Source organism: Xyrauchen texanus, chromosome 25, assembly GCF_025860055.1.
Source record: "Xyrauchen texanus isolate HMW12.3.18 chromosome 25, RBS_HiC_50CHRs, whole genome shotgun sequence".
Lineage (NCBI taxonomy): Eukaryota > Metazoa > Chordata > Actinopteri > Cypriniformes > Catostomidae > Xyrauchen > Xyrauchen texanus.
In genome coordinates, this window is record NC_068300.1 from 1,762,817 (window position 1) to 1,790,722 (window position 27,906).

Here is a 27,906-nt window from a genome sequence, read left to right on the forward strand (position 1 = left end):
ACAGTTTCTGAATAAATCTAACAATGTCCTATTTTTCTTCCAGGTTCAATGTGAATTATGCCAGAGGTGGTTTCATGTCCAGTGCCTCGAAATTAATCTGCCACCAAAAGAGGAACCATGGATTTGTGGTTTGTGTTTGTAAGCTATTCAGTTAGAGGAGCTCATGCTAAAAGTGTGTTTAAATTGTAAAAAATATGTATGTATTTGATGAAGCAGAAAAAATACATACGTATATATACACTCACCTAAAGGATTATTAGGAACACATACTAATACTGTGTTTGACCCCTTTCGCCTTCAGAACTGCCTTAATTCTACGTGGCATTGATTCAACAAGGTGCTGAAACTTCTTTAGAAATGTTGGCCCATATTGATAGGATAGCATCTTGCAGTTGATGGAGATTTGTGGGATGCACATCCAGGGCACGAAGCTCCTGTTCCACCACATCCCAAAGATGCTCTATTGGGTTGAGATCTGGTGACTGTGGGGGCCATTTTAGTACAGTGAACTCATTGTCATGTTCAAGAAACCAATTTGAAATGATTCGAGCTTTCTGACATGGTGCATTATCCTGCTGGAAGTAGCCATCAGAGGATGGGTACATGGTGGCCATAAAGGGATGGACATGGTCAGAAACAATGCTCAGGTAGGCCGTGGCATTTAAACGATGCCCAATTGGCACTAAGGGGCCTAAATGCCAAGAAAACATCCCCCACACCATTACACCACCACCACCAGCCTGCACAGTGGTAACAAGGCATGATGGATCCATGTTCTCATTCTGTTTACAGCAAATTCTGACTCTACCATCTGAATGTCTCAACAGAAATCGAGACTCATCAGACCAGGCAACATTTTTCCAGTCTTCAACTGTCCAATTTTGGTGAGCTCTTGCAAATTGTAGCCTCTTTTTCCTATTTGTAGTGGAGATGAGTGGTACCCGGTGGGGTCTTCTGCTGTTGTAGCCCATCCGCCTCAAGGTTGTGCGTGTTGTGGCTTCACAAATGCTTTGCTGCATACCTCGGTTGTAACGAGTGGTTATTTCAGGCAAAGTTGCTCTTCTATCAGCTTGAATCAGTCGGCCCATTCTCCTCTGACCTCTAGCATCAACAAGGCATTTTCGCCCACAGGACTGCCGCATACTGGATGTTTTTCCTTTTCACACCATTCTTTGTAAACCCTAGAAATGGTTGTGCGTGAAAATCCCAGTAACTGAGCAGATTGTGAAATACTCAGACCGCCCGTGTGGCACCAACAATCATGCCACGCTCAAAATTGCTTAAATCACCTTTCTTTCCCATTCTGACATTCAGTTTGGAGTTCAGGAGATTGTCTTGACCAGGACCACACCCCTAAATGCATTGAAGCAACTGCCATGTGATTGGTTGATTAGATAATTGCATTAATGAGAAATTGAACAGGTGTTCCTAATAATCCTTTAGGTGAGTGTATTTTCTTGCTTATGTTTTATCAATTTTGCTTATGCTTTATCATTTAATCATTTGTATATTTAATATCATTTAACCAAATCTAATCAATCATATTGTAAGAAACATTAGTATTAGGTTGATGTGTTTCTCATTAGTATCATTTAGATGTGTTTACCATTATTATCATTTGAAATGTATTCTTGCTGCTTTTCTTTTATTAATTTGTATGCCTCAAATGTAGCTGACTGATTTAGAAGTCTGTAAGTGTCCATAGACAGACCACAAATGCTTGAATGTCTCAGAATAAAGTGACAAATTAATGTTCTATTAGCTAAACATCTTGCAGAAGGGACATGTTGTGCAGTTCTGTATTGTGTATTGTATTAAATGAACATAAAATAAACAACTTTCTGACTGACACTTTTAGGGTACCAGACAATGTGTGTATGCCTCACCCCACTTGTCCTGGCAAATTATCTCCGCCCCATAATTCCCTTTATAAAACAGACAATATAATTTTCCTTCAATGACTTAATAACAACAAAATATCTCAACATTGCTGATTCCAGATTCATTTCTGGAAGCCGGGCTAAATTAGCAAGCACTGTTACTGCATTCAGATATCAGATACAGACATTAAAGAATACATGAAAAGAACATTTCAGTAATTACACTGGTAACTTCTATAACAAAGTAAAATCTCACAAGCCTAGAGAAGTCATTCAACTCATGTGATATTTAGAAAGAAAAATATTGATGAATACCTTGATAACTCACTTATTACATTTACATTGAAGCAGCAGTTTATTCCAAAATCCACACCCTCCACACCCAAAATAAACATCATGTTTGCTGTCATGTTTTCTGAGTACTTGTCAATAATCTGATGGATTCAGTACCACGGACAGTAATATTTCTGCAGGACTGTAAACATTATAGTATATTTGCAATATTCTAGTATGTTTTTATATATAAAAATACTTATATGAGTTTCCAGGCCTTTGTGTGAGCCAGGAGAGAGCATATGAGGTTACTAAAAGTGTTGATACTGCAGAGAACACAAAGAATGGTATATAACCTTGAAAAACAGGTGTATTCTCTTCAAAAACAAAAAGTGTTTCTGTTAATCAATAGTACACTGATGAGAGTCCTTGGTGTGCTGGCATGTATCTTTTCAAAGATACTTTTAATCAGTTATTATATGAATGGTGTCTTGTTTTAATAAGCTAAATGTATTATAATTTGGCAACTGGTGTTTTCTTTCAAATAATAATGTATTTGAACAAACAAGGCTGCCCGTTGAGGGAATGTGCTGAAAATGCAGGAAAAAGATAAAAAGTATTTGATGGAGACATGGCTGTTTACGCAGATGTTTCTAGGAGTTGATGTACTCTGTCCATGAACTGTAACATGAGGTCAAGTTATGAGAGGCTACCAAAGATGCATGTTTCTTTTCTTTTTAATAGATAGACGAGGGATCTCCCACCAATATTTAATTAACAAAGGACGTAGAACATATTGGTGGGAAAGAGACAAGGCAGTGACCTCATGCGTCAGAGACAGTGGGTAACAAGATAACAAAAAGGTATATAAACTGAGAACTTAGGATAATGAGTCAGAACGGACAGCTGGCCGGTCTCATGTTTGTTGGTGTTCAATAAAATACAACTTTGGCATCTGGAACTCAAGACTCCGAGAGTTTTCTTACAACTTAGAGAGATTCATTGTGATATTCCACGACAACATCAATCAATGTACATGAATTGTGTTATTGTTAAAGTTTCATGTTAAACACAGATGTCATACAACAGGAAAACATAAAATAGAGTTTAGCCATTTTTTTTATTCAACACCTGGAGAACACTGTTACACAGTCTTTATCACAGATAAAAACAGAAAAACAGAGGTGAATAAAACAGCAAGACATGGGCTGTAGTATGTTCTGTAGGGTCCAGACAAGATGATCCAACTTGCTTTGTAGCAGTGGTCTCAATGCTTTTCAAAACCTTTTTAAATAAATCATATGTCATTATTAAAACCACCACACTTACACATTTCTTTTTCATTTTTTTTTTCTCAAATAAATAAATAAATAAATATAAACGGTTGTACAATGAAGCAATTAACTATGTTCAGGAGATTAAACATGATTTTCCTTTCTACAGTCTGGATTGTTACCAAATTACAGTTCATGTACAGATTCATTCATTATTATTTCATAAACACCTTTTTCAACACCATCATTATAATGCAGGTTTTGTTGCTAAAGGACATTCTATAGCATCAGAACACATAATGTGAGAGATATTTGCCAGTAGGCTACACTGCAGGCTAAAATGTAGTTGTCTGTTTGCACACGATGAAAAACAATATTAACTTTTTAGACGGTCCCTATCTTGGTTACGACACACATTGAATATTCATCTCTAAAGTACATGCTTAAAAATATACTTGCCCATTTTGATCGATTGTAAAAAATGTTGTAGTTCACAACCTTTGTTGTCAATATCATGTAGCTGCTTCGAATCTGAAAAAAAAAATTGCTTTATTGACTATTTAATTGAAAAAGTTCTTTAACGCGAATGTGCGAATATCAAACCAACTTTACCTAAGTCTGATCGATGATCTCTTTAAATCAGCGGCTGATTGTAAATGAGTTCAATGTTTGGTGAGAGTGGGGCACATAAAACGATCTTCTGCTTTCCTCGAGTTTGTTTAAATGCATATTTGGGATTACTGGTCATATTCAAGAGGTAAACAAATCAACTAAAACACTCAAGAACAGGTTTATTTACACTTTCTGTCTGTCTGTGGCTCAACTCAAGTTTATAATTTAGTCCAGTTTGATTAATTATTGGTGAAGTTCTGTCCAGTGTTGGTGTAACGCATTAATAAGTGTTAGATCATTTTGTCATTCAATGTATTTAATTTATTTTCTTGATCTGCAATCTCCGTCTCGATGCGGCTCAGATGAGGGAAGAAAGAAATGACACAGAGACCCAATGATATCAAATCCTTCTTCAAAGTTTATAGTTCAGCACTTCGTTATATGGTCTATGAATAACATAGTCTTAAAATCTGGTTAGACCATCATCTAAGTTAAAATAATGAACAAACACAATCTATTTTAACTAGTAACACACAAAGTATTGTATCGTTCTTGTTCATATTGAATTCATCATTCAACTATTCAAAGTGTAGTTTGGAAAAAGTATGTAAACCCCAAGACTAATGACGTCAACAAAAGCTAATCCGAGATAAATGGAGATAGTAATAATAATGAATTTTATTTATAGGCGCCTTTCACGACACTCAAGGTCACCTTACAAACAGAACACAAATAAGCCATCCTTAAAAGAATCAACAATAACAACATTAAACAAACAATACTATGATATGCAATTAAACATTGGAAGATACAAAGTATGAACTCATTGCATGCAAATTTACAAAAAAGCCTGTTTAAAAAGGTGTTTTAAGACGAGATTTAAAAGTATGATGACTCACTGTTATAAATGTCCAGAGGAAGGGAATACCATTAGTAAGGGGCTGTATAACAGTGATCAGATCTGAGGGTACGAGTAGGTGTTCAGGTATGAAAAAAATCAGAGGTACGAGGTAGTAAGATTATTTAAAGCCTTGTATGTAAAAGCAAGATTTTTAAATCAATTCGGTGCTTAACCAGAAGCAAATGTTGAAGAACAGGTGAAACGTTTTAGAGGGGGTTCTAGAAATTATTCGTGCAGCTGAGTTCTGGTCCTGCTGAAGTTTATGAAGAAGTTTGGAACGAAGACCAAAGAGGATAGCATTGCAGTAATCAAAATGTGATGTAACCAGTGCATGAATAAGAATGGTAGTACTGTTCAATGTGAGAGAGGGACGAAGACGATTAATATTACGTAAATGAAAGAATGCAGAGCGAGTTATGTTATTAACATGAGCTTCAAAGGATACGGTGCTATCAAGGACAACACCCAGACTCTTAGCCTGTGGTGAAGGAGAAGCAGTGGACTGATCGATAGTCACGGTCGAAAATCAGTTTTTGCCAAAAATAGATGTGGTTCTTCCAAGGAGAATTTCGTTTTTCCACAATTTATTTTGAGAAAATTAGATGAGAACCAGTTTTTAATTTCAGATAAACAGCTGGAGGAAGGGAAGACCAAACAGCTGTTTGGAAGACAGGTAGAACTGGGTATCATCGGCTTGGCAGTTAAAATTGACACGTTTCCAAAATATATGACAAAGGGACAGTAAATAAGAAATAGAAGAGGGCCCAACACTGAGCCTTGTGGAACGCCGGTGATAACTTGATGATTTAGATCTAAAATGTATGAGTTGTATGAACTGAGCGCGACCAGAAAGAAACGATCGAAACCAAGACAGGGGGTGTCCGTAATTCCAACTGATTCCAGCCTGTCTAGGAGGATTTTACGGGAGATCGTATCAAAGGCCGCACTCAGATCAAGAAGAATGCGTATTGACAGCTGACCAGAATCCGCAGCCAACAGCAGATCATTAGTCATTTTCACAAGTGCAGTTTTCGTACTATGATGTGGAAGTAAACCCAATTGAAATTGTTCAAACAAATTATTAGCTCAAAGACAATCATGAATCTGAACTGCAACACTCCTTTCCAAACAAATTTATGAAATAAATGGTAAATCTGAAATAGGACAACAATTATCAAAATTTGTAGGATCGGCCCCTGGTTTCTTGAGTATTGGGGTTATTGAAGCAGTTTTGAATGATATAGGAACCAAACCAGAGGACAGTGAAGAATGCACGATCTCGGTGATTAAAGAAGACAAAGATGTAGTAGTAGTAGTCCTTTATTGTCACATAGTAAACCAGTGAAATTGGCCATCGACCTGTCCATACAAACATACATATGACAAGGGGGTAGACAGGACAGGAAGACAGGGAATTAGAAAGAAATACAGCATGACATGGAGGAGAGGTGGAGGAAAAAAAAAAAGGCAGCCCCCAGACTATGCTCCTTAAGAAGTACAGTGTGGGAACAGAAAAAAAACACCTCAGCAACATTAGCACATAATCAGTACACTCTACAACATGAACAAGACTTGCAACAGGGGAGGGGATTGGGGGTGGAGGTGGCCCAGCACAGGCAAGCAGCCATCCGGTCCTGCAGCCATTTTTCGGCGCTGGTCACAGACCCGCCTGTCAGACTGGGGGTACAAAGCGGCGAAGGCGAGGGATAGGGTATCGGGCGGATGATTGCATATCTGTATATATGTGTAAGAGTTCATGTGTGTGTAGGCCTGGAGAGTCGCTATGCCAGCATCTAATCTAGGTGCCTCAGTCCGCAGGGTTGTCATAGCGATACACAGCAAGTTGCCATGGAGACAACCTTGATCAGGTCCCAGACATAGTCAACAATCACCAGGTGTCTGGGGAGTCGGGGAAGGAACGCGAGAGTGGCTCACTGCAGTGCTCTTCCGGGGGAGTTGTTGATCCATCAGCGGCCTTGGCCAAGGCCAGTGCTGGTTGAGGGCGGCCGAAACAGATAAGATTGGGATTGTTTGGTCTTGAGGCGAGAAGCAGCTTCTGATTTACACGGCTATTCATCTGGTCCATTTTGGTCTCTGAAACGATCCATTTGCCTTTGAAAAGCTGTGAGCTTCACCATGATGTTATCCGTATTTTGGTTCATAGACCCAGTCTGAGTGCAGACAGCTCTGCCCACTGTTTCAATCATGACGGGCAGCCTTGTGAGGCTTTGGACAGCTGTCACCGTCTTCTTAACTCCCCGATAAACCAGGGCAATGCCTAATCCAATCAGCAGAAGACCTGTTATCATGGTACCGAATAGGTAGATATCTTCAACGCCCTCCACGGAAAGAGCCGCCAGACACACGACCCGCCACCTCTCCCACGCGTCCATCGTGTAGCCAGCTGCAAACGCTCCGTCAGGGCAGTCAGGTTCCCCCGAACCCAAGCTTCTCGTCGAGAAGATGGTGTTGAGAGACCAGTTGATCAAATCCATGATGTCTTAGTTTGGAGAGCAGTGCTGAGAGAGTCTCTCAAAGTACAAGACAGTAGACTAGATGTGACGAGAGGAGCAAAGCAGGGAAGGTAAGGGGAGGGAGAGGGTGAGAAAATGTGACCGCCTTCGTTGAGAGCCAAGAGAAGAAAACTTACTTTAACTAAATATGTTGGTTGAGGACCAAGCTGACAGGTCTGTATTTCCAAATAAAAGGGGATCTCTCATCAACAGTTGGAATTTTTAAGATAGAAAATGCAGAAAGAGGTAGTTTAAAGGAAACAGAGACTGACAGGCCACAACCATCATAATTTAAAAGACTTCGGTGACATATATATCGTTTACAATGTGCTTATTGGTATGGGCCATTGAAAAACACACATTGGTCGACCACCAACTGTGACTTCTTGGGAAATACTCCTTTACATGTCTATATAGATTACTTGCTTTGTTTAAACTTTTCCCAAATTAATCGCAGTCGTACGTTTTTCTCCAGTATGGATACTCTCGTGTCTTTTCAGATTACATGACTGAGTGAAACTCTTTCCACAGTATGTGCACTTGTAAGGTTTTTCTCTAGTATGAATTCTCCCGTGTCTTTTCAGGATATGTGACTGAGTGAAACTCTTTCCACAGTGTGAGCACTTGTAAGGTTTTTCTCCAGTATGGATACTCTCGTGTTTTTTCAGATTACATGACTGAGTGAAACTCTTTCCACAGTGTGAGCACTTGTAAGGTTTTTCTCCAGTATGGATTCTCTCATGTGTTTTCAGGATATGTGACTGAGTGAAACTCTTTCCACAGTGTGAGCACTTGTAAGGTTTCTCTCCAGTATGAATTATCTTGTGTGATTTCAGCTCTTGTAACTGAGTGAAACTCTTTTCACAGTGTGAGCACTTGTAAGGCTTTTCACCAGTATGAATTCTCTCGTGTGTTTTCAGGTGTTGTGATTGAGTGAATCTCTTTTCACAGTGTGAGCACTTGTAAGGTTTCTCTCCAGTATGGATTCTCTCGTGTGTTTTCAGAGTACATGACAGAGTGAAACTCTTTCCACAGTGTGAGCACTTGTAAGGTTTCTCTCCAGTATGAATTCTCTCGTGTGTTTTCAGGTCTTGTAACTGAGTGAAACTCTTTTCACAGTGTGAGCACTTGTAAGGTTTCTCTCCAGTATGAATTCTCTCGTGTGTTTTCATATTACATGACAGAGTGAAAGTCTTTCCACAGTGTGAGCACTTGTAAGGTTTCTCTCCAGTATGAATTCTCTCGTGTCTTTTCAGATTACATGACTGAGTGAAACTCTTTCCACAGTGTGAGCACTTGTAAGGCTTTTCACCAGTATGAATTCTCTCGTGTGTTTTCAGGTGTTGCGACAGAGTGAAACACTTTTCACAGTGTGAGCACTTGTAAGGTTTCTCTCCAGTATGAATTCTCTCGTGTGTTTTCAGGTCTTGTAACTGAGTGAAACACTTTTCACAGTGTGAGCACTTGTAAGGTTTCTCTCCAGTATGAATTATTTGGTGCCGTTTCATGCTGCTGGCTGTAATAAATGTCTTCCCACATTCAAAGCACATATGAACTCCAGCAAAGGTATGAATTTTCTGGTGCTTTTTCAAATAGGACAGGTGTGCAAAACATTTCCCACAAAAAGAACACTTGTAAGGCTTCTCATTTGTGTGAGTTTTCAGGTGTTTTCTTAGGTCTGAATCCTCAACAAATGCTTTACAGCAGTTATCATATTCAAATGGCTTTTCGATGCTACAGTGATGTCGGACATGATTTTTGAGAGAAACTGCATATGCAAAATATTTTCCACACTGATGGCATGTGTAAGGTTTCTCTCCTGTGTGAATTCTCATGTGTAAATTAAGATTTTTTTTTACATGCAAAATTCTTTTCACACTGAGAGCAAGAGATTTCTTTGCTGCTCTTCTTTGAGGATTTTTTGGTGAGAAATTATTTTCAGTCTTTGAGCAACTCAAAGATTTTTCTCCAGTTGTGAAATCATGATGTTTCTTCTCTGCTTCATTCAGCTCTTGATGTTCCTCTTTCACGTCCATCAGCTCTACAATAAACAAAGTAAATTAACAAAAATCAGTTCGAGAGGGACAAATGTATTTATTTGTGCTGTGCAAGGTCCATAGATTCATACTAGGGGTGTCGATTAGCTAAAAATAAAATGTTTATATCAAAATTACATGACATGTCATTGCATCATGCCATTTACAAGATGAACGAACCATCAATGTATGAATTAACGGTGCAAACCCCTTATCAAATGATCAGGAAATTAGCAAGAATTGAAAAAAAAAAAGTAACTTTGTATGAGATAGTTGTTCCCTTTTGGTTTCTTTAAACGTTTAAACCTTGTAGATACACTTTTTACAGAAAGAAGAGTCAATGTTGTTCCACTCAATGTTATTTTTCTTTCTTGAAATAGTCTTGTTTTCTGAGGTCTTGAAATTTGCTGACAGTTTTCGTTAGCTTTTTTCCCCCAACTTTGATATCTTCAGCAGGTGGTCATCCCTGCATGAAGAGGCTTCGGGCCTTCCGGATCCGTTCTTTCTGGCAACATCACCTGTTGTTTCAAAGCGCTGACCAATTCTCTTAATAGCTGATAGAGAAATCGGGATCTTCTCTGCCTTTTTGGTTTTGTAAACTTCAGAATAGCTACATTTGGCCTGACGGAGACCAGCTCCGTGGTTTCTGACAGCAACCCCGGCATGATATTTAGCATTTTTGTGGAGCAGACTTTATGTGTGAATGGTTGTGGACGACATGGACCAATGACAGTAAGGAGGTGTTCAGCAGCTGGTTAGAAATGTTCCTAAACTTTTGCCCAGGCGAGCTGTAATGAACCACCAAAACAAACTGATGAACCCCTTTTTGACCAGATTTTGCTCTAAATGCCAACACACCATTAGTTTGTTTTTTTAGATTTTGTATGAAGTATATCGTGGCCATAAGTGTATTATCTGAAAAATAACTTTAAATTGTCTATCAACTGGTGAACCATCCTTTAAAAGACATCATGTTAAAAAGGACAAATTAAGACTTTAATCAAAACACTAATCCAGAGTGACCGTTCCTGCAGAACTGTTTTGAATTTGGAAAAATAAAAAAAGATGTACCTTAAAAGACAACTGAGCACTTCTAAACTGACAACACAAAATAGAGGGAAACTTTTTAGTATGACTTTTGAGTGATAAAATCATCTGCTAACAGATCCTGTCATGAATATGTAAAACAACATTACAAGGAGAAACATATCTGAAGGAATAAAATCATCATCATCATTACTCTGTTGTTCCTTTGCTGTGGTTTCTTCATAATATTCATCACTCTGTTGTTCCTCTACTTTGATTTCTCCTCTCATCTTCATCAGGTTCCTGCAGTCCAGCAGCTTCACTGAACACATCTTCACTGGTATCTGCAGCATCTGCTGTTCTCCAGTGTGGATCACATTCATCTGTTCTCTCATGATGAACATCTGAACACAAAACATCATCATTATAATGGACTGACATTCATCAAACTCAAGATTATTATATGATTGTACACAAGAACAAATCTGTTAAACAAAATAACTTACTTAAATGTTATAAAGATCACTTTTACATGGTTACAGCGAGAATAAACATTGTCTGATATATTCTAGAAAATAAAAGTTGATCCTTTACAGGTTTGGAGTGTGTAATAATGGAGAGATCAGTCCAAGGAATTGGACAGGTTTGTGAGGAGTGCGCATGTGCATGGAACAGACCGAATTACAAATATCATAGGGTTGAGCCAAACAACAAGCCAACAAAACATTTCTGGGAGTACAGTGGGAAAAGTGCCCATTTATAAACACTGCTGTAAAATATGAGTTTTACGAAAAGGGAAACCCCACTATTGAAGCGCAATTCCGCTAGAGGTCAAGATAGAAAGGTAAGGAAACAAACACAGAAAGAACTCTGGAATATCTGGAAATAAAGCAAAGCAACAGATAATAAAATACTGAAATCTTCCCCAGTACCCATGTTTGTTATTCACAACAGTGTTGTGGGGAAATTACATTGCTGTGGAGAAAGCTGCTTACTGACTGAGCTGCATGTATACAGGAGTACGCTGCTTATACAGATCATGTATACTGGAACTGCTTTCTCGCAATAGCCCGCTTTCTGGAGTCCATGTAAACGTGGTCACTGTGTGTGGACTCGAAGCCTTTTTGAAGAATCCAGTTAATGGTTCTCTGTCCATAAGACCAAGGATGGATTAAGAACTGAGAGGCCCATGGGCCGGTACACCTGAGGGCCCTTTGACATGACTAGATTCACATATGCAATACAGGATACTTGGCAGATTTGGTGGGATTTTTCAAATTGATGGAAGAAAAGTTTGAACCAATCCATTAAAGGCATTTGATATGGTAGAACGTGTTTATTTTTTAAGGTTTTGGAAATATACTGGTTCGGGAATACTTTTATTAGATGGATAGGATCACCCAGCAGGGTTGCCCTCTATCCCCTTTATTGTTCGCTCTTGCCCTGGAACCATTAGCAGTCGCGATAAGAAGGGAAGTTGATTTTCCAGAGGTGGTTGCGGGAGGTATGGCACATAAGCTTTTGTTTTAAGCACATTATATTGTATTATTCCTCTCCAAGCCCACTAGGTCTATGCCTTGCCTCCACAGAAATATTAATTCCTTTTCTCAAGATATATCCTTGCTCAGGATTTTAAGTTCTCAGGATAAATTTTTCTTTGTTCATTAAGAATTAATTGGTCTATATCCGAAGCTTTGGCTCTGACAGCATACTGCCCAGTATTGGCTTTTCAGCCAGGCACCTTCCAGTGGCCTATACAGGACATTAAGTATTTGGGCATCTTATTCCCAACAAATTTGTGTGATTTCCACCCCTTAATAAAAGTTGTGGGCTGGTGGGCTTCATTACATTTATCTATAATTGGAAAGGTTAATGTTATTAAAATTAATTTTATTTATACTACCTGCAACAATCTCCCCCTTAGATGTCCCGCTCTCTTATTTCAAGCAATTTGATAGTATAGCAAAGTCCTTCATTTGGAACGGTAAATGTTCCAGATTACATTTCAATAAGTTACATAGGCTGATTGACAAAGGTGTGCTAGGCCTACCCAAGAAAACCTGGCTATATACATCAGGAAGTGGGGTGGCTATCAGGCATTTTTGGAGGGCTCTTGGGGAGGGGCATCGGAGAGGGACTAGTGTTATTTTTTTAATTTGTCTCTAAATATTTTCTGCTATTTTATTGTCTATTTGTGTGTCTTTGTCAGTTGGCTTTTGACCACTGGAGTGCATGTTTGTGTCAGGTGTTGGTGTTTTTAATGTTCGGGGGAAAATATATGATTTCATGTGGTTTGATTTAGCATGTAATTTGTGGCATGGAGTCAAAATCAATTGTTAAGAACAAAAAAAATAAATACAAATAATTACATATTGAAAACCCAAAGGCAACATTACAGTAAGTCCGTAAATGGGTTTAAATTCAAACAGAAATTTGTCATGTACGACCATTAAAAATTAGCGTTCAATCACAAAGATGCAAACATATGAATAAATCACAATTCAATCAAGGAAGATATTTAGCAGATTTGGAAAATAGTCTTTGTTGGCAGAAATTTTGCCAAAAATGCACATTGACTCTCTCCAAAACTATATATTTATGACATTGTCAACTGCTAGAGTCATTTATGGGATTAGCAACGTTTTCTAGGAAGTAACCACAACGTTTCTGGAACATTAGCAGAAGTCCTTAAAGACAGAACCAGTGTTGGTATGTTCCTCTAAAAAAAGTAATTAATTACTAACGACTAATTACATCTTCTACAGTGTAATTAGATTACTGTTTTTATTATTCTATCTGAAAAGTAAATGCACAACTTATTACTAATTACTTTCTAAAACCCTGTACTTCGAATAAAACTAGATAGTGTTTACCTTTTCTTTAGAGAGGCGCATGCGCACACACCGAACTGTAGTCAGTAAACACGTGGTCAACGTTACGACGAATGGAATTAAAAAAACAAACACAAGAATAAACTAGAAGTATTTGAGTTTAACCACAGACAGACGAAAGTGTAAATAGACAACTGCTTCTTAAGTGTTTGTATATTAAACTAGTATCGTTATACCTGGCTATGTAAATGTAAAAGTCCAACAAAGGCTCGTGAACAGTGCAAACGAAAGAACTTCACAAAGTGTCCCGCCTTTTTATAACAAACGTGCATCAATTTAGTTTTTAAAGGGAAAATACTTTTAACCCATCCGTCTGTGCTCGTTCTCCCCTAATATAGCACATTATCGCCTTCTTTCAACTCATTTACAGTCAGCCGCTGGATTTAAAGAGCTCATATGTCCGAAATTAATCATATAACTCGCACATTTCTGTTCATTTCTCCTAAAATAATGCGTCGATGATAAGCTTTTTGCACGGTCATTAAAACGCCAAAGAGAGAAAAATGTACAACATGCACAGAAAATATATAGATCAAAATAAATATAAACCTCACAACACTTACCGAAATGAGTTCTTCTTGTGTTTTCTGGAGGTTTTCAAAACAACAACTTCCACCAACTGGAGTGTTGAGAAAAAATATCTGATTTATCAGCGCTGTTCTTCTTCTTCTTGTGTTGTTTAATGGCGGTTTACAAGCCAACATATGGTGTATTACCGCCACCAACTGGACTGGAGTGTTGATGCGCTTCTACATCTAATCTACATCTGATTTATCAGCCCTGTTGTCTCACTTTAAAATGCATTCTTTAAAGTATTTTACAGCATTATACAGGAAATAAATATATCTAAGAATCTCTTTCATCCTCTACACAGTTTAGCAGAAAACATTCAACAGCACTTGTAAAACTACATTTAAGAGAATAGTTCACCCCAGAAGTAAACTTCTGTCATCATTTACTCACCCTCATGTTGTTCCAAACCTGTATTACTTCATCTCTTCTGTTGAACACAAAAGGCAAACTTTTATTTTTGTGACACATCTCCATAAAATTAGTTATACCATGGGTCTGTTGAATGCTTGATTCTGATTGGTTGACAGCTGTTCTAATGTGCGCAATTATTTTTCAAATAAACTTATTTATTAAATAAATTGAGAAATATAAATTCAAACTATTTCACCTTACCAAACCTATTGAATTGTTCTCAGGACAGTTAAAAATACTAAGAGAAATGCTTAATTATCTTAGGAAAATAGGATTTTATAAAAATATATTAATATTTTTTTTATTAAAAACTCTTATTTTATTAAAAAAAATAGTATTTATGTTTCAAACTCCAGTCCAGTTGGTGGCAGTAAAACACCACGTGTTGGCTTGTCAACCGCCATTTAACAACACAAGAAGAAGAAGATGATGATCAGGGCTTTTTTTTTTTTTATTATTGCAATATAACAACAACAAAAATAATTTACATACAAGAGTACATATAACCATACAAGTCAAGGGTTAAAAAAAAATAATAAAATAAAGAAAAGGCATTTTACAGAAAAAACTTATATCTATTAAATAGCTGTAATAACTTGCAGTAGACAAATCAGTTGAAAGAAGTTGATTTACTCAGGGAACACAAGCCAGCAATACACTTGAGTCAAGTCCAGGTGGAATCCATAGCTGTGTCCGAAACCGCCCCCTATCCACTAAATAGTGCACTATTTCGGGTGTCAGCCATTTTGCAGTGGTGTCCGAATTCATTCCCTACATCTCATTCCCTACATTTGTTCACTCTTTCTTACCCACAATGCAATCTGATTTCGAGGGTACATACGATATAAGCCCTGTCCCAAATGGCGCACTTCATGCGGACTTTCGGTCTCGTGGACTTAAATTGCGCGTGCTCGCTGAGTCTACGAGTCCGTAGGCCGTCCCATTTAGCATTTTAATGCTCTGAAGTGTGCTCAGCAGCGCCCCCCTTTGTACCCTTGAAGCGGTCTTCCGCGAAGCCCGCATAGATCCAGGCTTCACGCACTTCAAGTACCCAGGAGTCCTTGCGAAAGGCCAATCAGACAACTGGTGTGAGGAGCGCTTTCGCTCACGGGCACAGACAATTGATAACATGGCTGAGAAGAAAATATTTAAGTGTAAGTATCATTATGGTTTTTATGACTGTGTACATTTTACCAGTTGTTACCTACAGTTTATACAAACATTATGGTCATCGACCATATTAGCAATAAAATGGAATGAGCGTCACCTTTCACTGGTATTGATTAATACAAGACAAGAGAAAAGAAAAGAAAAAGAGAAAAAACGACATAATAAAAACAAGGTACACATAAAAAATATAAAATACACATATATATGTATATAAAGAAAAAAGAAAATTAAACCGTAAATCAAATAATAATGACTTAATGCATTAACGACTTTTGACAAGTTATATGTTTATCTACAAAGTCAATAACATTTACTTGCTTACCCTTTCCTCCGTGCATAACATCAGCATTTGTATGCATGAAAAATAATCTTGTCTTCTACGACGTCGGAGCGTATAAATGTGATTTCTCTGCATGGCAAGCCATCTCGCAAACACAATAGTAGGCAGGCAAAACAACAACAATAGGCAGCATATTTCCCCGAACCGAACCTGCAGCTCCTGTCCAACAATAACCACGCTTCACGATCGAGTCTGTCCCAAAAATACTTCTCAATGCGCCCTTGTGGACTTGCGCGAGGGGCCCTATAAGTCTGCACTACATGACGTCACCGAAGTGTGGACTCTGAGGAAGTCCACAAGTCCGGAGTGTGCCATTTGGGACAGGGCAGTACACTCTCCCGACCCCTATTTCCCATAATCCAACGCGGAGACGCGGCAGAGTGCTTGTCACAAGCTGTGTCTGAAATCGCCCACTCGTTCACTCATTCACTATTTCCTATATAGTGAATGGCTGTGAGTGCACTATATTTCAGCATTGAGTGAACGAAATGAGTGAGCGATTTCAGACGCTGACGTAAATTCTATGCGTCAGAGAGCACTCGGGAGCTGACGCAGACATTTGTCATGAACATTTCACCTGTGTGGCTTCTTGAATTTGATAATCTCTGTAATCTTTATATAGTTATAGTTTATATATATAATTTTATAATAGGAAATTAAATATTGTATTTTTGCATTAATAAAAATACAAAAAAATTAAATGATCATAATACAGTTAATCTTTTCACTTGATATGCGTATTACATTAATGATAAATTACTTCAATTTCTCAAGTTTAGATTTTATTTTTCATAAAAAGATAATAACTGTTAAAGATAAAAATAATGAAAACGCTATTGCACGCTCCTATATATCTAAAACAAATTGTAGAAAAGTAAACTACCAACAAAAACCAACCTAAGTGCACAAGCACACCTTTTCGCTGGGTTCTTCTTATCGTGTCCTCCATCCGAGTCCAGAGGCAAACTTGATGCAACTCTTTGTTTCTGGTGAATTACATTTTCTAGTGAAGAAAATTTTATTTTACACAACTTTGAGGCATGCGTTGTTGGCTCGTCGACGCCACCCATTGCTAATAATTATTAAGACAAAATAAATTTAGCTGTAAACTAAATAAATGAAGAATAGATCCATTGAACTCTTAAACTTATTTTCTTAAATCACATATTTAAAAACTTAGTTTAAAGTTGAATGTATTTTGTCTACATAAGATAAGCTAATAAAATATAGTGTTCAAAGTTGAAGTTAATACACTGATGTCAGTAGATAATTTGTGTAACTTATGTTTATATAAATAAAAAACAAATGTCCAGAAGAATGGATTACACATTTAACACAATACCTTACACTATAGTGTGAGTGTGTATATAATATATATATATGTATATAACATAAATATATATATATATATATTTATTTTAACTCAGCAAAAATAGAAATATCCCCTTTTCAGGACACTGTATTTTTTAAGAATTTTGAAAAAATCCAAATAACTTTACAGATCTTTATTGTTTCCATGCTTGTTCAATGAACCATAAACAAATAATGAAAATGCACCTGTGGAACGGTCATTAAGACACTAACAGCTTACAAATGGCAAGGTCACAGTTATAAAAACTTAGGACACTAAAGAGATCTTTCTACTGACTCTGAAAAACACCAAAAGAAAGATGCCCAGGGTCCCTGTTCATCTGCATGAACATGTCTTGGGATGCTACATGAAGGCAAGAGGACTGCAGATGTGCAGAGATAAATTCCACTGTCCATCGTCGAAGGAATGAGTGTTACACCGAGGCCTGTACTCTGGATCGATTTGGAGGTGAGGGTTCGTCATGGTCTGGGGCGGTGTGTCACAGCATCATCGGACTGAGCTTGCTATCATTGCAGGCAATCTCAATGCTGTGCATTACAGGGAAGATATCCTCCTCCCTCATGTGGTACCCTTCCTGCAGGCTCATCCTGACATCACCCTCCAGCATGACAATGCCACCAGCCATACTGCTCGATCTGTGCGTTATTTCCTGCAAGACAGGAATGTCAGTGTTCTGCCATGGCCAGCGAAGAGCCTGGATCTCAATCCTATTGTGCACGTCTGGGTCCTGTTGGAACGGAGGGTGAGGGTTAGGGCCATTCCCTCCCAGAAATGTCCGGGAACATGCAAGTGCCTTGGAGCAAGAACTGGCAAATCTGGTGCAGTCCATGAGGAGGGTGGGTGGCTTCCTTAGCTCCTACAAATGATTTAGAAGAGAATGATAAATCTTACAGAGATTACTTATACATAACATTTTCATATAAAAAGGCTCTGACAGCATAAAGTCATTCAGTATGGTTTTAAAGGAATAGCTCATCCAATAATTATAATTTACTCTTCATTTACTCACCCTTAAGTGGTCTCAAACTTGTGCTCTGTGGAAGAAATGTCATACAAATATTTTAGAGACATGATCGGTTTATCTCCATACAATGAAAGGCATAAAGGCACCAAAAAGGTTATGAGTAAGACTAATAGTTTTTTGATTAGAACAGACAAAAAAATGTTTACACTCCTTTTTCAATATAAACCTTGTCATAGTCTTCTAGCCCTAGATTTCATGCTCCAAGATTTCAAGTTTGATTACACTTCCTGACACCATCTAGCAATTCTGGATAATTAATAGTTGAGTATGAGCTCTTCAATTGTCCTGAGTGGCGGAGTGAAGGAGGACATATGATATAAATAACCAAGGGCTTGTAAACGTTCTAAAAGGATAATTTGTACATTTAGATATTATCTGAATTTGTGAAATGTATGTACATATCTGTAATATCAAATAGATACATTAATGCATCATTAAAAAACATCTTGCAGATGAAGCAAATTATGTAAATTTACAAGCAGAACTGCATATATTATTATGATGAATTTACCTTGTAGGTTAAATATTTCCCACTTTTTGGCAGGGGTTACCACACCAAGCAACCCCATCTCTTTCAGAACAGTTCTGTAGCACATGTAACGTAATAACTTAAATATTACTATTTACTCATATAAAATGAAACTGAATTCTACTAATTTCTGAGGAAAAGAAATCTACAAACTCACTCCCATCCAAACAGGGCTGCGTTCCTGCGCCCAGAGAAGAGATGCCCATTGGCCATCCTGCTCATTATGAGACGCTTTACGTCTTCATCCATGCCTAAAACAATAGAAATCTTCGGTACATTATTTTCTAAGGCATATGCGAATACAGTAGTTGCATGTTATAAATAATATATGTGAAGAATCCAACAAATTATCATTTGCTATGTGAAATCTAGACAGTAAAAAATACACTTGTTAGTTTCGAGTCAAAAAATGCATTTAAGCGGAGTTAGTGGCCAATTATAAATTAATCCATCAATATGTATAATTTTACTTAGTTATATCTTGCTACAGATTTATTTGTATTAATAAAATAGTTACTTACATTTGTAAAAGTTGCCGCCTCCGGTGTTTACGTCCGCCATTTGCAATTTTATTTTATTTTTTTTTTTTAATTGCACTATAGCATATACAAACAGCATGGCAACAATCATATATCATTGCAATATAACAATGAAATCAGGTGCAAAATTGCATTACAGAAAACAAAAACAAAAAAATAAATAAATAAATAAATAAATAAATAATAAAAAAAACATTTAAATAAAAAGCTAGGGTTTGTTTTTTAAATCATATTCTTCAATTATTTCAAAAAGTTTTTGTGCATATTTACTTTTCATCATTTGCAGGGCCTTTGTGTAAGAAAGAAAAGCATTGTGAAATGCAGAAAACCTTGGTTTTACTTTCAAATATTTCGATTTGTGTATATAAAATTTTCCAAAAATAATAATGTCATTAACCAGAAAATCATCTTTGTAACTGTTCATAACAAGTCCAAAGACAATGTCCTTCTGAGAGAAATCTGAAAGAAGAGGAACCTTTGGGAAGAGCCACTCATGAATGTCAAGCCATAAAGCCTCTACATACATACAATGAAAAAATAAATGATCAGTGGTTTCTACTTCATCACAAAATACACAATTTCTAGTTTCAATTCCAAATCTTTGTCGTACTAATTCACTGGAAGGATAAACATCATTTAACATTTTGAAATGGATTTCCTTGGCTTTGGGGGTTAATGGGAATTTTAAATAATTAGTTCAGTAACCTGTAAATGGTTTCTTTTGAGAAGAACTGAGATATCAAATTTCTATAACCTACAAAAGGGAATAAAATATTATCAAACAAATTTCTGATAGATTTGTTTGAGAATGTAGTTTCTTTGAAATCGTAACCTCCAATTAAAAGTGATGGGAGACACAGGGTGGTGGAATTAGAGGTTGAAAGGAATCCTTTGATTAGACGTATAATAGAGTTGGGGATAGCTTTGATTATAGAGTCAAATGTGTTCCGATTACAGATAATATCATATTTAAGACAAAAGTTCTCATATGAAATAAAACATCCTCTGCTATTGACTAAATGAAGCACCGACCAGATACCTTTCTCCATCCAGTCCTTATTATATAGTGATTTATTTCTTATTGTGATATATCTATTATTCCATATTGGGGTCTTATGTGGCGTAAAATTATGATTGTATAAAAGTTTCCAGTACAACAAGACTTGCTGGTGAAACTGGGATAGTTTGACAGGGAGACGTTGGGGAGTGAAATCACATCTAAGTAAAAATTCTATCACTCCCAATTTTTTAAAAATTTCTCTGGGAATATGAAACCAAAGGTTGTTGTTATTTAAAAAGCTTTTAACCAGTTAATTTTCAGAGTACCATTAATGGAATCAAAGTCAATGGCTTGTAGACCTCCCTCCTTGAAATCTTTAGTCAACTTTGCTCTTTTAATGTAATGCACTTTCTTTCTCCAGATATAATCAAAATTAATCTGATTAATTTTTTTAATCACTTTGTTTGGAATTGCCAATGGGTATGCAGGATAAATGCACCTAGATAAACTATCCATTTTAGTTAAAAATATTCTTCCCAATAGACTGATATCTCTTAATAACCACAAATTAAGTTTAGATTGGCATATCTCAACAATTTTCCACAGATTCATATTTTCTTGTTCAATTGAGTCTTTGGAGATATCTATTCCTAAATATTTCACTGTGGATTTTATAGGGATATTGTAGGCTTCAGTTAATTGACATTGATGAATTGGCATTAACTCACATTTGTTCAGATTTAATTTTAAGCCAGAGGCTTTAGAAAAGGTGTGAATAATTTGTAGAATTTTCGGAATTTCTGACAACTGCTTCATAAAAATGGTAGTGTCGTCAGCTAACTGGCTAATGATTACTGGTTGCCCAAAAGCCTCTAATGGAGCTATGTTAGAATTTTTAACAAGGATAGCAAGCAGCTCTGTAGCCATTATAAAGAGAAATGGGGATAAGGGGCAACCCTGTTTAACTCCACGTTTGATAGGGAATCTGGGTGATGTACCTCCTGGTAAGGAAATAGAACTATTTGAATTTTCAGTAAAGAGATTTTATAATGCTTATAAATTTCTCTCCAAAACCAAATAAACTTAAACAGTGGTAAATAAATGGGTGTTCGATTGAATCAAATGCCTTAAAGAAGTCAAGAAATAAAATAAAACCATCATCATCTATAACATTACTATAATCTAAAATATCTAGCACTAAACGGATATTATTGTGGATGGATCTTCCTTTCATGAAACCAGATTGAGAGTCACTTATAATTTTATGTAGGAATTTTTTCAATCTATTAGCATAAATAATAGCTACAATTTTATAATCAGTGTTTAATAAGGTAATGGGTCTAAAGTTATCTAAAATTTTGGGGTCCTTATCTGGTTTAGGGATTAGGGTTATTACTCCTTGTTTCATAGTAGAGGGAATGTCATATTATCAGTAGCTTCTTTTAACATAAGAGAAAAAGGGTCTTTTAATAAGTTCCAGAAGTGCTTATAGAAATTAGCTGTAAAGCCGTCACTACCTGGAGATTTGTTTAATGATAAGTTGTCTACAGCATTATCCAGCTCAACAGAGGTAATATCAGCATCACATAACAACACATACTCATCATCTATACGAGGAATTAGAGCATTAATTTGGCTAAAGAAAGATTCAGCATCATCCGAAGAAAAGGCTGAGGAATATAATTTTTTATAGAAAGAAACAGCTTCCTTACTAATCAGAGATCGATCTGTAACTTCATTGCCGTTAATCAATAATGTTTTAATTGAAAGTCTCTCCTGCCTTCTTTTTCAAGACGACAAAAATATGAAGTGCTTCTTTCCCCTTCCTCAATCCACTTTGCTCTGGATCTTATGAAGGCTCCTTCAGCTTTTCGAAGATACATATCATCCAAATTAGATAGCAGAGCTTGTAGTTTCTGTTTATCATTATCTGTGAGTGATGTTCTGTTATAATAGTTGTTTATATCTTTAATTGTGCTAATTTCTGTTAATTTGTTGTTTCTATTAAGTGATTTTCCAAAATGAATAGAGAATTCTCTCATTTTAAATTTAAGGAATTCCCATTTGGTAATAAAGGATGTTAGAGAAACATCATTCATAACATTAGAGATTATATTTGTAATACCCTCATGGAATGATTGGCATTTTAATAGATTAGAATTGAATTTCCAATACCCTTTATTATTAAAGCTAACATCAGAAGGTTTAAGGACCAACTTAATAACAGCGTGATCTGTGAGAGGAGCAGCTGACATACAACAGTCCGAAACAAAATTAATCACAGAGAAAGAGATTAACCAGAAATCAATTCTTGATTTAGCGGCATTATTAGGTTTAAACCAAGAATATTGCTTAGAGTCTGGATATTTGGTGCCTAGGGATCCAATAAGTTTTGTTTACGACAAAAATCAGATAGAGTAGGGTTATAAGAGCTATGATGACATTTAGGGGGATCTATCAAGCCATTCGTCATTTACCATATTAAAGTCGCCACCCATAATTACGTTAGCAGTAGGATAGCTGAGCTTAAGGTCATCAATAACATCGGAAACATCTGAAATCAATTGTCTGTTTTGAACTAGATTATTAAAACCATAAATGTTTATCAGAAAAATATATTGATCGTCAAAGTTCAAAACACAAATTAACCAGTGACCGTCATTACTACCCCTAGAGGTCACACATTTACCAGGTGAATTGTAAAATAGAATGGCTAACCCTGCAGATTTAGATGAACCATGATCAAAAATTATTTTGTCTCCCCATTGGTTTACCCAGAATTTCTCATCCTCAGGTTTTGAGTGTGTTTCTTGTAAAAAATAAAATTGGCTTTTTCGCCCTTACAAAACAAAAATATTGACTTTCTCTTAATATTGTCTCTTAAGCCCTAGCGTTAAGTGAAATACAAGAAAGAAAAAAAGATTCATAACAAAAACAAACTAGTAACTGCAATAGAATGCTAATGAGTCCAACGGACAATATAAAATTAAGAAAAAACCTTAGAAATGGCAAAGTCCCTTCGTTATACAATAACTGCCTATATGCCATCCATTCTGAATTCTAACAAACAAACCAAAGATATTTTCAATACTTAACCCAACAAGCCCTCGTTAGTTAACCTAAAACCTAAGTGATTCTCTGTCCGTTGATGTACCCAGCGCCGCCTCTGTAGTAAGCGCGTTTCCCGGCTGCTCTCGCCTGTTGTATCTTTGGCCACAACGCTGCCCGCATCTCCTTATCAGCCTTACAGAGATCTTCAAGGAAGCCGATTCCAAGTTCTTTGCAGATGGTGAGATCCTTGGTCATCCGCCACAACGCATCTCTGTGTATCCTCTGAGTAAATTGAATGATGACGTGCCTTGTTTTGTTTTCTTCACGTCTGCCCACGCGGTGAACCGAATCCACGATGTGGTTGATGTTTGGAGACCATGATGGGGAGATTTTAATCAGTAAATCAGATACCACCTCGCGTATATTTTCACCATCCTTTTCTTTTAATCCACGAATCCTAAGATTCCAGCGGCGCTTGTACCGTTCAAGTTCCAAGACACGTTCCATTAGCTCTGCATTGTCCTTCTTTAAAGCCAACATATCCCGGCTAGTAGTTTGTAACTGGGATTTGCAGTCTTTAATTTCTGCCGCGTTGAACTCGACAGTCTTAACTATGCTAGCTAACATGACGGTATTTTGCTGTAGCTGGGATCCAAATGATTCCACTTTATCAGTTAGATGTTTTATAGCATCCATGATGGCATTAATACCTTCTTTACCATCGGATCCAGCGTCTTTTCTTTTAGTTGCTGGAGGATTCTTCAATGGCGAGAAGGGATCTTTTCTTTTAGCCTTTTCGGTGGAATCTTCCATCCTTACGGCATAGTCATGGCAATCAATTACCTCGTTGCAACGGGTTAGAGCAGAGCTCTTTTTCAACGTCATGGTGTACGTTGTTTTCCAGTTATTTTCAGTTTAAATACTAGAGGGCCTTTAGTCACTTCAAAATGGGCCAAATAATGACAAATGGATAGCAAAATAAGTCTAAAACTGGGACAATTCTATAGCGCTCAGAACACAAGGTGCACCTGATCCGCCATTTTGCCCGCCATTTGCAATTTTATTTTGCACTCTGCCGCGTCTCCGCGTTGGATTATGGGAAATAGGGGTCGGGAGAGTGTACATCGTATGTACCCTCGAAATCAGATTGCATTGTGGGTAAGAAAGAGTGAACAAATGTAGGGAATGAGATGTAGGGAATGAATTCGGACACCACTACAAAATGGCTGACACCCGAAATAGTGCACTATTTAGTGGATAGGGGGCGGTTTCGGACACAGCTACAGTCACTACTCGATCCGTACCGGAAACACGATTGGTACTGCGCATGTGCGAAAACTCATATTGGTACTGCGCATGTGCGAAAACTCATATTTGATGTCACTTCCTGTCATCGCCAACGTTTTTACGACAGTCTGCTCTACAGGTCGACTTTACTCTCACGATTTGTACTGCGCATGTGCTCGATTTATAGAGTCGCGTTGGAGAGTGATTGATTTAAATATGGATTCTTCAAGAATTTCTCTTAAAAGGAGAAATTCCCGACAATCCCACAGAGCGTCAGAAGGTGAAACGGGCGTCTACGAATTTTACTATTAAAGGTAATGGATTTTATAATGAAAAAAGAGAACTGACTGTCTTGAACAACCAGGGTCATGTGCTTAATTCACAAATAGTGTTTAAAATATCTTATTAAGCTAATATATTAAGCTACGTTAACTGTACTTGTTCAGCTCACGTATCTGGGTGTTAATACATGGGTATTATAAAAAATTCAAAAAAAGTGAATATAATGTAGTTTATAATGTAGTGTTTTTACTTTTTCCAACTTTTTCTTTTTTCCTCTAAAAACAGACGACAGGCTCTTCTACATCGGTCCTAGTAGGCAGTACATGCGGCTAGTTGTCCTGTCAGAGGAAGAGAAGAGGTCTGTTCTTATGGAGTGCCACAATAACCCTGGGACTGGCAATCACAGTGGTGTCAGAGGCACTCAAAACAGGGTTATTGCTGGCTACTATTGGCCTACAATTATCCAGGATGTGAAAGAATGGGTGATGTACTACATTGGTGGTACTTTTACTTTCTTTACAAGTATCTATACTTATGAATGTGTCTATTTTTGCCACCTCTGATTGTTCGATACCTCCTTGATTTAGAAGTTATATTTATTGTGATATTTTTCTAGACATTTTGTTAAAAAAATATTTTTGCTTTTTAGGTCAGATCTTGTCACCGCTGCCAGTTGAATGACCCCATCAAGACTGTTGTGCCAGTCTTGCATTCCATTAAGGTACTGTGTAAAATAATTTAGCATACTGATGAGATTAACAAGCTAGTCTCAAGCTTGTGTACAGTTTTCCCAGCATTTGGCTGATGCTAATTTTGTGCCATGCAGGTAAAGGAATCTTGGGAAGTGCTTGGTTTGGATTTGATTGGACCACTGCCAGAAACAGCACGCAACAACAAGTATGTCCTTACCATGACAGACCTGTACACCAAGTGGGTGATTGCAGAACCAATGCAATCTAAGACGGCAGCTGAGGTGTCTGCAATAATAACCACAAAGTTGTACTTGTTCGGCATGGTAAGGAAAATCATTACAGACCAAGGGAAGGAGTTTGTCAACAAGGTGAAGTTTTGTAAAGGTTTTATTATGTTTTTTTCCCCCTACTCTAATCTCTACATATATGTTGTTGTCTACAATTACTCCAGTATTGCAAATTTAACTGATAATCCCTCTACAGCTCAACAACAGCATTTTCAGTACGCTGAAAATCAAACATGCTGTCTCCAGTGCTTACCATCCCCAGACCAACGGACAGGTAACTTTTTGGATATCTGTTCTATAAGATCTATTGTTGTCTTGTGGTTATTCGTCAACTTTATAAATACATTGATATGTACAGGATGAACGGACCAATCAGAATATCAAGCATGCTCTCAGGAAGTATGTGAATGAAAACCACAATGACTGGGATCTCCACCTTCCTGCTGTGGTGTATGGAATCAACACTGCAAAGCAGGTTGTGTTTTAACATGCTTACTTATTATATTTATAGTATCTACGGTTAGTTGTCAATGGTAAAACTTAATTGATGAATTTATTTAATATGTAATGTCAAGGGTGGAGTTTTTCCCTTCAATACAAATGTAATAGTTAATGGGAAGCTTCCTATGTGATCAGTACTCCACTAGACACAGTCCCTACTTCCTCCTCTTCCATCGACACCCACGTCTGCCAGAGGTCATGAATGCCTGTCCCATGGGAGATGATTTTGAAGTTGCTGACCCGGAAGATGACATCGACAGCAGAGTCAATAAGATGAAACTTCTTAATGAAACGGTTTGTATTTGAATAATAAAGGTAAATTAAGTAGTGACATACTATCGGAATTAGACCTAGGCATAGGCTGATCTATGTATTTTATTTGCTATGATTCTGATTCTCTGAGCTCTTGCTATGTCACTGTTACACTGTATATTTAGAGATGTGGATAATGTAATGTTTCTGGGACTGTGTGTCTATGTGTGCCCAGAGTGTCACTATCACTTTAGCATTCTCTACCTCAGTAGATAGCATCACCAGGAAAAGATTAGATTACAGAGGTGACTCCGTGTGACCTACATAAACTGGGGTGGGTGACTACCACCCTCTCCTGTCAGAGATGGGATACTTAAAAACCTATGCTTGTCCTCTCTAGTTAGGGAAGCAATTGAATTTTCATGTGAAGCCACGCTCCCTCTCTCTTTGTTATAAATCTTGTTCCTTATTGTTCTACCTTGGCCTGACTAAGACTCCATTGATCTGTTGGTTTCAAAAATAAATCCCATCAAGAGACGAGACCAGAGAATTTTGTTTTTGTTTTCAATGAGTTCTTTTAGGTTCTTCGCAACATAGAGAGCGCTCAGAGCATGCAACAAAAGTCGTTCCAAAATCGTAAGCGCAAGTATGTCCGAGTATGTTCTGTTCAGGCCGGTGATGATGTTCTGCTCTCACGGGACCCCAAGAAACGACGGACAGGAGACACATTTACAAGTCAGCACCAAGGACCATATACTGTGGCCAGCATCACTTCTAAAGGGGTAGCCACTATTGTGAAAGGTTCAACTTGCCAGAGGGTCAGTGTGTCAAGACTGAGGACATACTACAGATTGAAAAGTAAGAATGTTTGATAAACCATTTTAAAATAAAATGCTAGATATAGAAAATTGGATGTTTGCGTGTAATTTCTGTTGTTACTAATTGTCACGTATTTGTGTATCATCAGATGGACCAACTGAGAGGATGTTTCTCCAGGATCACTGTTACTCGACATTGAAATGGCAGATAGAGCATCCATATGCTTGTTCAGGTGCAAAGTGGGAGAAGGACTTCGGCCCTATTCAAGATGAACTGGTAAACATTCTGTCTATTTAGTGACCCTTTGCATATTTAAATGATAACCGTTACTTAATCATGTCAAACTTTATTTATTTTTAGTTAAAGTATGT

At 37.3% G+C, this 27,906-nt stretch overlaps 2 protein-coding genes across 4 annotated transcripts in view; both read right to left on the minus strand.

The window, feature by feature from the left end:
* The window catches only part of LOC127618586 (zinc finger protein OZF-like), a 178,767-nt gene that overhangs the window by 102,883 nt on the left and 47,978 nt on the right, over positions 1-27,906 (minus strand). The gene's annotated exons all lie outside the window — the stretch shown is intronic.
* Positions 4,521-27,906, minus strand: part of LOC127618578 (gastrula zinc finger protein XlCGF26.1-like) — a 105,066-nt gene continuing 81,680 nt past the window's right edge. For 2 of the 3 annotated variants that reach the window (XM_052091127.1, XM_052091126.1), the window contains exons 2-3: positions 10,730-10,919; positions 4,521-9,494 (exon numbers count right to left, since the gene is read on the minus strand). In XM_052091127.1, the coding sequence (XP_051947087.1) occupies positions 7,885-9,494; positions 10,730-10,919 (1,800 nt within the window). In that variant the 3' untranslated portion in view covers positions 4,521-7,884. Of the gene's footprint in view, positions 9,495-10,729; positions 10,920-13,969; positions 14,086-27,906 lie in introns of those variants that run through there. The other variant, XM_052091125.1, reaches the window with a different exon arrangement.